General features: G+C 44.3%; 1 protein-coding gene across 1 annotated transcript in view; it reads left to right on the forward strand.

Moving 5' to 3' along the window:
• Positions 1-15,286, forward strand: part of LOC138301470 (polypeptide N-acetylgalactosaminyltransferase 6-like) — a 398,585-nt gene that overhangs the window by 18,693 nt on the left and 364,606 nt on the right. Inside the window, exon 2 of the mRNA XM_069241981.1 lies at positions 11,275-11,447. Coding sequence (XP_069098082.1) covers positions 11,275-11,447 — 173 coding nt within the window. The remainder of the gene's footprint in view (positions 1-11,274; positions 11,448-15,286) is intronic.

Raw genomic sequence — 15,286 nt, forward strand, 5'->3', positions numbered from 1 at the left:
CTGTTCGTCCAAGTCAGCGCCTGGTTCTTTTCCGACGGTGCCTGGGGACAGAGATTCAAAGAAGCTAGAGGCGCAGTCGAAGAAGATTTTTTCGTCCTGCAGTCTGGCGTTAAAAGCCACCAATGCAACCTGTATCCTGGGGAGGTATATTCATGCTCTGATGGATGACATCTCCTCTTCGTTTACAGAGCTTCCCCAGGGTCTTTTGGATCTTGTCTCAAATGCCCAGGCTGCTGCGACCCAAATTATCCAGACGGGACTGGATACCACCGACTCGGTAGCCAGAGCAATGGGCACAACTGTGGTGGCAAGGAGACAGGCCTGGCTCCGTAACTCGGGCTTTTCGGCTGATGTACAGTCCACATTGTTGGATCTCCCGTTTGATGGGGACAAACTGTTTGGGGCTAAGGCTGATTCGGCCTTGGAACGTTTTAAGGAAAGCAGGGCCACGGCTAAGTCGTTAGGGCTCCAAGCTCCTTCTTCCACGGCCTCTTCCAGATTTTTCAGGAGGTTTCGTGGATTTCGGCGTGGCTCTTCCTCCTCTTCCTTTCGGGGAAGATATCAGCAACCTGCCTCTTCCCATCCCTATAGATCTTTTAGGGGGAGAGGTAGGGTCCGCACCAGAGGAGCCTCTCAGCAGCACTCTGCCTCTTCCTCATCCTCTGGCGGGGTGCAGCAGGGGAAGCAGCCTTAGGCTTCCACCATTTCCAACTCACGCCTCTCCTGTAGGGGGAAGATTACAGCATTTTCTCACCAAATGGGAGACTGTTACGTCGGACAATTGGGTTCTCAGTGTTGTGGGAAAAGGCTACACCCTTCCTTTTCGGGAGTTTCCGCCCCTCATCCCGCCCCGCCCTTCGTATTGTTCACAAGAACACCTCCTGTTGCTAGAACAGGAGGTAGAAGTCCTCCTTTTAAAGGGCGCGGTGGAGTTGGTCCCGGAGCAGGAAAGGGGTCAAGGAGTTTACTCAAGGTATTTCCTGATTCCCAAGAAGGATGGTCGTTTGAGACCAATTCTGGACCTGAGGATCTTGAATTGGTTCCTCAAGCAGGAAAAGTTCAAGATGCTGACCCTAGCACAGGTGCTTTTGGCGTTGAACATGGAAGACTGGATGGTGTCTGTCGACTTGCAGGATGCTTACTTTCATATCCCGATACTCAAGTCACACAGGAAGTATCTCCGGTTTGTGGTGGGATCGCAACACTATCAGTTTGCGGTCCTTCCGTTTGGTCTTACTTCAGCACCTCGAGTCTTCACGAAGGTGATGTCGGTGGTTGCGGCAGAGCTCAGAAGGAAGGGGATAGCAGTATTCCCTTACTTGGACGACTGGTTGATCAAAGCCAAGTCCCCGGAGCTTGTGTTGCGTCATCTGCAGTCAACAACCCAGTTGTTGTTCAACCTGGGTTTTTCGGTGAACGAGCCCAAATCTCACCTAGAGCCCTCTCAGCGCCTCCTGTTCATAGGGGCAGTACTGGATACAACATTGGGTCGGGCCTTTCCTCCGCCTCAGCGGATTCAAGATATTCAGGATTTGGTTCCAATGTTTCGAAATGGAGCGGTAGTTCCAGTCCTCAAGGTCCTTCGTCTGCTCGGTCTTTTTGCCTCCTGCATTCTGTTGGTCACGCATGCTCGCTGGCACATGAGGGCTCTTCAGTGGTGCCTCCGAAGGCAGTGGTCTCAACACAGAGGGGATCTAGAGGGTACTGTCAAGATCTCCAGAGATGCTGCTGTGGATTTGAAGTGGTGGATTGTAGGCAACAATCTTTCGCAAGGAAAGCCGTTCCAGCAGTCGCCACCAGTGGCCACAGTCATAACGGATGCTTCCACTCTAGGGTGGGGAGCTCATCTGGGGGATCTGGAGATCAAAGGTCTTTGGTCTCCAGAGGAACAGATTTTTCACATCAATCTGTTAGAATTACGGGCTGTACGTCTGGCTCTCAAGGCCTTCCTCCCTTCCCTTCGTGGTCAGTCGGTACAGGTCCTAACGGACAATACTACCACAATGTGGTACATAAACAAGCAGGGAGGAGTGGGGTCGTACCTTCTCTGCAGAGAAGCTCTTCGACTATGGTCCTGGGCAAAGGACCATCGGATTTGCTTGATAGCAAACCATCTGGCCGGAGTTTTGAACGTGCGTGCGGACAGTCTCAGTCGCCACTTCTCGGCAGACCACGAGTGGCGTCTCCATCCAGATCAAGTCCGTTTAATCTTCCAGAGGTGGGGGTTTCCTCGGGTAGATCTGTTCGCCACTCGAGAGAACGCGCATTGTCCGTTGTTCTGCAGCCTTCAGTATCCGATGCAGGAAGCGTTGGGGGACGCGTTTCAAATGACCTGGTGCGGCCAGTTGCTTTACGCGTTTCCTCCCATACCCTTGATTCCTCGAGTATTGAGGAAGATTCGCCAAGACCGGGCTCTAGTAATCTTAATAGCTCCGGATTGGCCAAGGAGGGTGTGGTACTCCGACCTTCTCCAACTCTCAATGTGCCCGCCGCTCCGTCTCCCTTTCAGGGCAGACCTCCTCTCGCAGTCGCAGGGGCAGGTTCTACACCCCAACCTCCAGAGTCTGCACCTACATGCCTGGAGATTGAACGGGGCAACCTGAGTTCCTTCTCTCTCCCGCCTGAGGTAGTGGATGTTATATTAGCGGCCAGGCGACACTCCACTAAATCTATCTACGCTAATAGGTGGTCTAAATTTGTTGCGTGGTGTGGAGAGAGGCAGATTGATCCTTTGCATGCTCATCTATCGGACGTTTTGTCTTTTGCTCTATCTCTGGCGCAGAAAGGTTGTGCAGTGGCTACCATTAAAGGTTATTTATCGGCCTTGTCAGCCTTCTTATGTCTTCCAGACCAACCATCTTTATTTAAATCCCCTATTGTTATCAGATTCTTGAAAGGTCTTCTAAATCAATATCCTCCAAAGCCATTCGTTATGCCGCAATGGGATTTGTCCTTAGTCCTGACTTTCTTTATGGGGTCCCCTTTTGAACCTATGCATTCTTGCCCCTTGAGGTATTTGGTTTTAAAAACAGTCTTCCTGATAGCTATAACATCAGCAAGGAGAGTGAGTGAGTTGCAGGCCTTATCAGTAAAACCCCCTTATACAACTTTTTATGGGGATAAGGTGGTGTTGAGGACCAAGGCTGCTTTCCTCCCGAAGGTTGTTTCACCCTTCCATTTGGCTCAGGCAATTACTTTGTCCACGTTCTATCCTCCGCCTCATCCTTCCAAAGAGGAAGAAAGACTGCACCGTCTGGACCCAAAGAGAGCGTTGAGCTTCTTTATCGATAGAACAAAGGATTTCAGGCTGGAGGATCAGCTGTTTATTGGATACGTGGGCAAGAGGAGAGGAAAGGCAGTCCACAAGAGAACACTATCCAGGTGGGTTGTTCTTTGCATTAAAATATGTTACTCTTTGGCAAAGAAGGATCCTCCTGAGGGCATTAGAGCTCATTCCACCAGAGCTAAGTCGGCCACTTCGGCCTTGGCCAGAGGTGTTCCTGTGGTCGACATCTGCAAGGCCGCAACTTGGTCGTCCCTTCACACTTTTGCAAAACATTACTGTTTGGATTCTGAGGTTAGAAGGGACGGCCATTTTGCACGGTCAGTGCTGCAGGATTTCTTGGTTTGACCATTTAGGCACCCACCGCCGGGCGTGGTACTGCTTTGGGACTCTATTCATGAGGTGAGGAATCCACAGGTAGTTGTATCCATCAGAAGAACGAGTTACTTACCTTCGGTAACGACTTTTCTGGTGGATACATTAGCTACCTGTGGATTCCTCACGGTCCCACCCGCCTCCCCGTTGCCTTTCTGGTCTTACCAAGTAATCCTTGAGTGCACTCCTCTTGGTCTTTGAGGGTGCAATAGATGTATATATAATATATTTATATATATATATGTATATATGTATATATCTTTATGTATATACTTGGTGTGTGTATATATTTTAAAAGAGAGAGTTTTATATATATATATATGTACATAAAAAGATTTACAGTTATTCATACAATGTGGTGTATTTTTACAATATAATGGATGTTGCCTTGCTCTTTCATTGCATTGCCTGGTTGTTCTCATGCACGTAAAAAATGATTGGTACTGACGTCCGCACGTCGTCGAGGACCTCTTATTGCCTGTATGACGTCAGACGGCGTCGCGTGGGCGACAGTGACGTCCTCGTCGACGTGCAGAGACTAGTAAGAAGATTTCCGTCGAATGCTGGCGCCATGGGAGTATTCATGAGGTGAGGAATCCACAGGTAGCTAATGTATCCACCAGAAAAGTCGTTACCGAAGGTAAGTAACTCGTTCTTTTGGTCCTTATGTATTAGTTGTTGCTTATGGTTGGCTTTGGCCTATATGAGTCAGCTTGGGTCGGAGACTTTCTTGGTTTTAGTATCATGGAGTTTCAAGAACATGGTGGCAGGCTGATGCTGGTCGCGAGGTGCAGTCACAAACCCTTTTTTGAGCTATGCAGCTCTCTTCTTTTGTTGTAGCTGCAGCTGCTGAACCGACGACTCTAACCGGGCTATTCGTGTTTGCGGCACCACACCCTGGAATCGCTACCCGCACTCACTTGGTCACGTAGGGCTGGGTCCTTGTGCAGCAGTAGGCATGCATCAGCTAGGTTTTGATTCAATGGGCTCGCTGGAGGAGGTAGCACAAGCACAAGCAGCAGTTCTTCCACGGCGAAAAAGAGCTTCTGCAATACACATTGTGGCGGTTCTGCGTGTTGACTGCCACGTATGTCACAGTGTCTAGAGGGGAGAACAGGCTCTTTTCCCCAGCGCATGTACTGTCCAGCCAATTCAGAGGTGAGTCCAAGGGACTTAGACAGAAACTGGGACCACAGCTATCTCTGATTGCATTGGACCCCCCACAAGGCTACTTTTTGCACTTGTCCCTCTCCTCCTCCGACTAGATATGCATTAAGGTCTATATAAGGGGTCTCCAACCTTTTCTGTAGTGCGAACCATTTCTGATCAGTGAAGATCATTTTGAGCTACTGAAGGCTAAACAACTCCAGCATTGTTACCAGACACCCCCAAACTCAGCTTCATTGACTTTAAGCCTAATGTCCATAGAGCTAGATGCTATGGTTTGAACAACATACTTTGATTAGGGGCACTATGGCACGTCTGCCATGTGTGTCAGTGAGAGCATGGTATTTGTGGATGTATGAACAGGTGTACGTATGAATGGGATATATGTGTATGGGTGAATGAGAGCCTGTGTTGTATGTACTTGTGGCACCGGACATACCTTTCGCCATACATGGCACCGCTAAATGTATAACATAAACATACAACCATTTTTTTAAAAATTGGAGTAATTTAAAGTGCAGGAAATGTTTTGCAAACATATTCAAAATACTGAAAACTTTTTGCACTTTAAATTTCTCCCATTTAAAGAATAACTGAATATTTCAGTTATAGATATGGCACAGTGTTTACCCGCTACTGGGAGCAAGAGGCCTGCTGTTTGTAAAGTGCCTCTTTGAAATGGGAGAATATTGAAATTAAGTTTTGACTTAATCATTAAGGTAACTTTTCATTTGAATTTTCTCCCATTTAACAGCATTCAGAAACATCATTTTGTTCTCAAGCTCCAATATTGAGTTGACAATGACATTTATATAAGAGTTAAGTACCTCAGTGCTTCAGTTCTCCAGTATTGTAATTTTTATAGATTCAAATTGTTGAATCTTCCCTGTTGTCATGGTGGGAGTCTCACGGTAACAGTAATAAAAACAGTGCTGGAGCATTAGTATTAAACTCCATTGAAAAAACAATAGAAATTAGTAGCCAATTCACATTGATTTAATACACCCAAACTTCAGCCAATCAGAGAAGAGACCCTGAAGCACTCAACCCCTGCAGAGCCACCATACCTCAGGTTTCTTACCGCACTTCGTGTGCTAGGGAGTCTCCTTGAACTCTGCTCCGTCACAGTGTGTCACTGTTAACCTTTTGACCTGCAGTTTCCTGTTAATTTCTACAGCTACTATCATTACCTGAGGGTCTTTTTGTAAGGGTGTTTGACTGTGTTTTTACACAGAATGTCTGAGTCTATAAAAGGGCTGTTCAGGCCCTGCAAGACCTGTGGAAAATCTAGGTCTCACAGTAGGGAGACTAGTGAGGAGAAAAGCCCAAAGAAGGGCCATGCTGGCTCTTCATCTTGTCATCAGAGGTCGGATTCCGCACCTCCATCGGCTCCTCATACTCCTTTCAAAGACATTTCCTCAGGAAAACAAATTGTCTGTCGACGGCCCTGTCAACAAGGACCTTACTCTCGATGACGTCTACCTCATCGTCAACAGCACAGTCGATGTGAAGAAGAGCTACTGGTAGATCACAATCAACTAGTTGGAGACACCTGGTCTGTATCAATTCCAAAACAGAGTCGGGAGGGCAATTTTGAGCATAGGGGTGGGGGGGGGGAATCACGCTGGCAGGAAGTGTCCCGCCCACATTAATCTCTGGAACACTACCAAAAAGAAGCTGGTGGGACAGAAGTGGTTCCAGGCCTGGTAACACCTCTCCTTTAATGCAATCAGAAGTATATAAGCAGATAACACCTTCTCTCAACTCGTACTTTAAGGTGTTGAAGAACAAGGCAAGACCTATGTTACCTCTTTTACCACTTCCACAACATCGCAACTGGATGGTTATGTGCTCTCCGAGGCTACTCCCATGGCTGAAACCCCACAAGCCCTATAGCTCTTCCTTCGCTTCCGAGTGGAAGGAGACCCGCTATCAATGCTACCTCACTTAAGCTAGTAAATATGTATACTCCCCTGTCTTCAGTGGGGGACATGGAGATTGACATAGAAGAGATGGTGTAAAATCTTACTCCATCGGAGCTTGAGGCTCCCTCTCCTCCAGAAAAAAATCAACAACAGCAATAGCCCTTCTACTCAAGAGAATTTACTGCAAATAAAATCTCAGATGTTGAATACATTCAGTACCCCTGAACATAACCAGAAAGAGATTCAGCAGGCTTGTGAGACACTTGAGGGTAAACTTGATGATCTAGCAGCACGTACCATGGCACTGGAGGGAGAAATGCTTACAGTAAATACTGTGCAGCAGGAGAAGGCACGGAACATTGAAGCACCAAAGGTAACAAACCATCAACCTCAGAAGGATGTGGAGAGGCTGGAGATCCATTCAAGAAATTGCTGAATGTTCCAGAGGACCTTGAAGGCACAGGTTTAAAATATTTCATTATAAGAATCATACTGGAGGATTTCAATGAGGAGATGGGGGTTTCAACTTCGAAGATGAGATTTAAAGGATCCACAGAGATCCTTTCAGGCGAAATACCTTGCGTACAACCTCCTGGAAGATACTAATCTATCTTCATATGTACACGCTGAAAGAAAGAATACTTAGTAAAGCCTTACAGAAGGATATCCAGCATGGCTCTTTCTGTTATCAGATTAGGCCGGACACGGGGCACGCTACAGCCCAGAGACAGTGAGAGCAACGGTGCAAAATGGCTTAATTAAGAGGGTTGGGTGTTTCAGTTCAGTTCAAGTTTCGGGCAGTCCTAACAGCAATGTGGCATAATGAGATGCATATAGGAGGAGTGGAGGAGACAGACAAGCTGATCGGTAAGGTCAAGTGCTGCTTTATCTTTTAAGTTCTTTATATTTCGATGGGGTGCACTCTAGTGGTTTTGTTCTTTGCTCACTCTAGTCCTTTTCTTTTTAAACAATATTTTAGATTACCCTCTGCCTCCCAATCCTCAGCAAGCAGCAAGGCTTAATTCACTTTCCTTTTTTTTATAGCTCTGCAGGCAGGCTCTGTTTCTTTGTGGCCTATCCCTGCTTTATTTGTTTATTTTTGGTTCTCATTATATTCACTCTCTTTTGTTTAAATCTCTCTCTCCGCTCTGATGCCCTAATTGGGAGAGGGTATCGCCAAAGGGACAGGTTCTTTAGGGAGGGTGCACCAGGGTGGGGAGAATGGGGGAAAAACTAAATAAATAATAATAATAATAATAATAATCTTCAGCTCATCAAACTATACCTAGAAATAGCATATGATCTTCGATGACAGGCTCCAATAGTGGGATAATACACTAAACATCCTATCCTGGGATGTCAACGGCCTGCATGAAAAGAGAAAGCAGATGACCGCTATACAGCATATTAAAAATATAAATGCCCAGATAATTATTTTACAGAAAACTCAATTGTAGAGAGGGGTCAATGTAGAGATTGTTTTTCTAAACTTTCAAGGGTCCAGGAGGTTGTTAACTCTGAGCAGCTTGGAGCTACAAAGGGTGTAGCTATTATTATAAAAAAGTACCAGATCTGAAACTATTGGATTACTCGATAGACGTATCAGGAAGATGGTTACTTGCAAAATTGGCTTAAGGTAGGTTAAAGTTTCTTTGCTGTGGCTTCTATGGCCCTAACATTGATGATCCCCTATATTTGAACATTTTGGAACAAAATATCTTAAAAATCAATCTTCCTGTTGTAATAGGGGTGACTCCAATGTTGTTCTTAATAACCGTGATGAAGAAAACAAGATCAAAGATTACTTATAAGATGAAGGAGGTTGGCCTTACGAATATCAGCCAGAAGGTATTGGGTACACAAAAAGTCGTTACTTTTCATAGAAAAAAGTATGGCTACCACTCCTGCATTGACCTCTTCCTCCTTGACAATATCTTTTTCGATCGAATACAAGCTGCGGTCCATCACCCGGGCTCTATATCACATTATGCAGCAGTTACCCTTTCAATCGCCTTCCCGATGCATAGGTCAAGATCCAGGTGGACCGTGGATAGAACTTTGCTAAACGATCAAGAGATAACCCGTGACTTACCTATCCAGACCCAATGTTTTTTTTAAAGATAACTTGGGTTCCACGGCCTGGAGGTTGTATGGGATGCCTACAAAGCATTCACGAGGGGGTGCCTTATAAAAGTTGCGGCATTCAACCATTGGAAGGGGCGCACAAAAGAGGAGAAGCTAAGGCGGGCTTTGGATTTAAAAACTAGGGAACTACAAGAAAGTGTTACCCTCTTTGCCAGCAACTCTGAGGTAATAAGGGGTTAGCTTGAGCAGATACAAAATGATTACAAGACGTACCTGCATAAGAAATCGCTAGCTAACTGGAAAGCAAGTAAGTTCCAACCCTTAGTTTATGGGGAACATTGTGGGAAACTTCCTGCTTGGAAAACAAGTTCTGATAATGAAGTGGCGTAACGTAACTGGAGGGAGCCCCCTGCAAAGTACCTAGAGGGCACCCCCTGGACCCAGTCAGAGGCCTGCTACTCGTGCACAGTGTACTGTGGTGAGGCGGCCCCATGGAGCTTGCCCCCCCCTGCTGTGCGAGGCTGCAGGGGCCTTTGTTAAGCCAGTGCGCTAATGCTAGGAATTGTATGCACTTGATGGAGCAGCAGCGTTTCTCTCCACAAAAGCAGAGATCAAGGAGGAAATGGCTAATAGCTTAAGTTTGGTTTACCAGGTAAATGTACAGCCTGAGCTTCTATACATCAAAAGCTGGTTTGCGGATAAAAAACTACCCAGTCTCTCTGAACCCCAAATCCAAGATATTACAGGAGCAATCACGGAAGGAGAGATTATTGCCCAAATTAAGCAACTAAAGAACAGGGTGACCGTGGGTCCAGATGCGATACCAGCAGATTAATACAAAATATTTGCTCTGGACTTGTCCCTTATATGGCAACACTATTCAACCACATCTACTTAAGTGGGTGTCAGCAGCCAGCTTACTGGGCTGAGGCAACAGTTGTGATGAAATATTTTTTGTGTTGACAGAAATACAGCCTCTGGTTAAAGGCCATATAAAAGAGAGGTGCCATTCTATATTGCTTTGTTGCTTGTGAGAGCTGAATGAATACAAATAAACCCAGTAGAAGCAGAGATCATGGTAATTGAGGTTCTCCTATCTCACTGCCCTCCTGTAAGATCTAGCTTGATTTCTTGCGACAATGCCCCGCATGAGTGCCTTAGGTGAAAAACATAGAGTTAGAGCAAGCCCTGTCAAAGCCAATTTGTCTGGCTTTAATATGTCAGTGCATGCAGTGCTAGCACATTAGCGTGAGAGACAAGGAAAGGAGCTACCTTGAGAGGACGGAGAGTGCTAAAGTGGTCCTTCATGTGGTTCACTGCAAGCACTCCAGTGGAGGTGGTATGATACACCCAAACAGCCAATAGCATTGTGAGAGATGAATGCTCCACTGGGCTGAGACAAAATGTTGATTGATAAATTGGCAAGCCAATCGCTAAAAAGAGGCTGGTCAAATAGAGTCAGTGTTTTAAAATGGTAGATCTAATGTCCACTCTATGTATATTGTGAGATCTTTTTGACATCTGCACTGTGAAAACCCAGACATAAAGAGTGTACATTCTAAACTTTTGAGGATATAACAGCCCTGGGTCTTCAAGGCCTTCACCATGTTTCCAACGGAACTGAATAGACTGTGTAAGTCTTAGCTGTCCTCCATGGATATGTCTCCAATATGCCCCAAGAAACACAGCATCTTCTTTTTATATCTTGGATTATTCTTCATTTTCTATGCAGTGTCATCAGCGATGAAATATCTGAAGGGTGAAGGGCTATTAGAGCAGGATTAGACACTGTAGGGTGAGGATTCAATCCAACATTGCCGTGGGGCTCATTAATCAAAACGTGCATATAACCCTGAAGAAAGTGAAATGAACTAACTAAATCTAAATTCAAATGCACAGTGAGTTTTAGTCCTATGCCTTTTCTCTTGGCCAAGTAGTTGTTCCTGCACAACTAGATGATACTTCCTCTTCAGTGTTTCACACAAACACAGCAGACCAACACACATAAATGTAACTGTAAGCAAAAAATAGTAAGCAGCACACATAAAGGAAATGAGATAACCCACTTATTATACTGTACACTATCCAGTTAGTTCACTTTAGTGTGTTGTGGCAAGGGGCATGACTGCACTAGTCATGTAAAGCTAAGTTTTCACAAACAAACTGGAGTGTGGAAGATAGGCAACTGAAAATAAGGGTGCTCCGATGTATAATAAATTAAAGGAAGAAGCAACAAAGCATCACCTTGCAAGCCAGTGCTCCCTCTAAAAGCACAATGAAGTGCTTACATGTTGTCCATGGCAAGTTCAACATGAGCTGTTTGTTACATATTTTCTTCTTGTTTGTATGGTCCAAATTGTTTGTAACATAGTTCCTTTCAGTTTGCATGCTCCAGAAAATGATTTCAGTCTGTTTTCCTGGTCCCCTGCTCTCCCACAGGTGCCAGAAGAAGAGGTTTAAACGGTGCCCCGTACTACCTACCACTAGTGTGATCATCGTCTTCCACAATGAGGCCTTATCTGCTCTGCTCCGCACAGTGTACAGTGTACTCTACACAGCCCCACGCATCCTTCTCAAAGAGATCCTTCTTGTGGACGATGCCAGTGACCATGGTAAGGCCCTATTTTATTGTTACTCACTTCTAGAAACTGGAGTTCATGGATTAAAATCAGAGGTGGACCCATCAAATTGGAACTAAGAGGAAACACGCTGTGTGAGATGTATGGGGCAGGGCCGGTAAAGGATGTCCTTCATTTATATGATGATGAGTGGAACTCTCCCACCAAAGACGTAGAAGAAGAGATCTTACATGTCAAGGGCGGCAGCAGGCTCTCAATGACATTTATTACAAAGATTGACTATTTGATTAAAAATCCTTGTCACATGATGTTCATCGACTTCACAGATTGAGCGGGAGGCGTTCCAAGGTGTCCTTTGTACCGCTCTCACAGAACGTCTCCCATAGCGAACTCCTGTTGAAGTGGATAACTGAGAGTACTGATTACAATTCTTTGCTTTCCAGGGTTATAGAAGGGTAAAATATTCCTGCAGACATGCAGCTCCTGAGCGTGAGGTTCCCATTGGAGAACACCAATATGCGCTGCTGGATGGGGTTATGTTCAGAGGGCGGCTGGGTGTAGGGTCTGTCCTCTTAGTCCAGGTTCTCGGTCCACAGCCTGCTACGAAGGACCAAATGCCATGTGCAATTGGATTTGGAGGGACAGAGATAGGTTAGTTAGATATCCCACCTGACTGAAAGAAATGTGTTAAATATGTGGTTACCTAATTCACATCTGTTTATTAAAAAACTCAGATATCTGAAAAACAAAGTTAAAATTCACAGTAAGGTTATGCTGCAAAACCTCAAAACATTCAAATTCTTTATGTATGATGAGCTTAATTCCACTAGGTCGTGTTCATGACCCTACACATGACATCAGTGATGGCATCTCAAATGACGTCACTAATGACATTACAGGTCTCAGTGCAGCCAGTCCACACTGTGTATGGTTGAAGAAGTTGTATATTCAGTTTGGAGGACTTACATTGCTTCAGAAATGGTATATCCCAAAACAAGTTCCATACACAGTAAGAATGGGAGAAACAGGGAATGGATGCAGGACAGGGATCTAAAACATACTTTGTAAAGAACAATACTACAACTGTTGATAGCTAACAGCGGTGCACAGTGAGCTGTGTGGATATGTAGGCTTGGCAAAGGGCCTGGATGAAAGCCAGCATCTGATCTCTATCCATAACACGCAAGGCCATGTGCAGTCAGACATGTCCATTGGAGAGTTCAAACCCAAGGGCCGTGTCAGTTGAGATGTCAACAGTGTTGTATCTGTGAGTTCATGATCAGCGCCTAGGGGCATGAATTATGTTTTGGTCATCTTACCATAACTAGGGAATGCCAGTGAGTTTTAGATTTTGCATTGGAGCTATAACTAAGACACAGAAACTGTAGTTTAAAAAAAAAAGTCATAGATGTAGTCATAGGAAAAATTGTAGGTTATAAGTTAATGTTGGTGGGAGGTGACTAGTATATAACACAAAACCAAATATGACAGTAAATGCAACATTTAAAGTAGTAAATTCACTTTAAGTGTCGCCAGGGCCACATCATCCTTATAACATAACACGCTATTTTTAACATACAATATCACATTGTATCAGCTGCAACATCAGCAAAATCGTGATAGTTTTACACATGCTTAGACTCACCCTTAGAACATGAAATGCCAAACTACAATCATTAGGGTTATATAAGGTGTAGCGAATAACTTAAGAGAATACCTTTTTTATATGGTGCTAAATATTGCAATTCTGCTTTTTTCTAAGCGCCATAAATAACAGATGATAGCTACTCCTAGCCAATTAATGGTGCGGAATTTACCCACCTCAGAAGGATGTCCAGCCTCCTTGTGGGATCAGATCCATGAGAGTTATTAAGGACAGCTTTCTACCTTAACTGTTGTATTTCCTGTTTTTCCGTTTTTATGTCGTAGGCACTATTCATCTCCCGTTTAATTGTTTTTTTTTGCAGTTCAAAATTCGGTCTTTTAGTGTCTGTTCTTCTAAGCCTTAATTAAGCTCAATGTTCCCCAGTAGACATGAGCTCAACATCGCCAAGCATTAGTGGTCCCTTTGCAGCGTCAGTGGTCCCAGTCAACATTCCCAGGAGCCAATGAGCATGACTGCCCTCGTGTATTAAACATCACTTTCATTTTGCTGTTTCAACTTTTACTGCTCAGTGGTAAAGGGAAGCCACACAGAGCATTTCATTATGTTTAAGTGTTCTATCTTTTTCAAATGTTGATAATTGTGCAACCCTCCCTCAGACCTGAAGGAGTGGGAGGGCTGTTCCCATCCTAACACATTCACAAATAATGCAAAAAAAAAAAAATAGAACGAAGATGGAGGCGACATTATCTAACTGAGGATAAAATAATTAGGGCTCTCTGTTTTATGATATATATATTTTTTTAACATTTCCGTCAGTATTTATCCGTCATTACTTTTTGGAAATCTTTTTGGTATTTATCCTTATTTACTTTGTATTTTGAGAATAAATGAGACGAAAAGTAGTATATTTCCACATTTATTTAACTGATAAATATGCTCTCATGATTGGATGCTTGTTGTGTTTTAGCAAACTAAACAGACAAATATAACAGTACACTACACCCATAGGTAAATATTAGCATTATATACAAATATAGGTTAACTTAGGCCCGTATTTATGGAAAGCTCATCCTGTTTTTTAATTTTCAGTGTATAGCTGCTCATCTGTTGGCCTTCATGAAGAACAGCATGGAGAGTCACTCAAAAGAAGCACAATTTTCCTTATTTTTCCACTTTTAAAAATAAATGCAGACAGGAAACATAATGTTTTCTGTATGTATTTATCTGCAAAAATCAGAGAAAACGGAAAACTGGGAGCCCTAAAAATACCCTGTAAGAATGCCTTAAACAAATACCACCAGACAGTAAAGAAAGCACAATCTGACTTTTTTTCAGATCAGATCAATACCTTCCATAACAAGCCAGGCCAGGTATTTAAAATTGTAAAAAAATGTACCCACCCTGAGGCCCTACTTGAGACATTAATGGCCTCTTATAAGTTGTGTAGTCAACTGTCAAACTTCCTTGATGCCAAAATAAAAACTACTGTAGACTCTCTAAGTTCTGGGAACTCCAACTCCAGGGTCGATTGCTGACCCGTGGCACTGCAGGAGATTCCGCTAACACTGCACTCCCACTCCCTGCAGGAGTTTGCTTCTATTTCTCTGGAGGAGTCTGCTCACACCCTTACAGCATGTAAATCTGGGTATTCTGATGACCTGTGCCCCCCCCATATTCTTGTTTCCAACTGCGCAGCAATCAACCCCTCCTTAAAAATAGGCTTGTAAACTTGTCCATTCAGACGGCCACAGTCCCCAGTTGTTGGAAAAAGGCAAAATTAATTCCTCTCCTAAAAAAGCCATTTGCCGACAAATCCAACTTTTCCCAATTTCAGACCAATCTCCATGCGCCAGCCTTTGCCAAGATTTTGGAAAAGCTGCTTAACCGCCAATTCTCCAGTTTTCTAGAGCAGAGTAAGCTATTACATTCTTCCCATTTGGGCTTTCGCCACAGTTTCAGTACCAAAACTACTCTGTTGGAGTTTGCAGACACCATTAAGCAAGTAGTGGATCAGGGAAAGCAGGGGGCCCTGATCCTCCTTGATCTATCTGCAGCTTTTGACACTGTCTTGCACCCCGAATTTCTACAGCATCTCAGTGACATTGGTATCTGTAGACCTGCGTTGGCCTGTTTCCGTTCCTTTTTGGTAGCTCAGAACCTAAATCTTTGGGCTTCAGGGCATTTCAAGGATGTGCATTGAGTCCAATACTATTCAATGTCTATATGGCCCCACTGGCAACCCTTGTAATGTCGCGTGGGCTCTCAT

The sequence above is a fragment of the Pleurodeles waltl genome, chromosome 6, assembly GCF_031143425.1.
Source record: "Pleurodeles waltl isolate 20211129_DDA chromosome 6, aPleWal1.hap1.20221129, whole genome shotgun sequence".
In the NCBI taxonomy this organism is placed as follows: Eukaryota; Metazoa; Chordata; class Amphibia; order Caudata; family Salamandridae; genus Pleurodeles; species Pleurodeles waltl.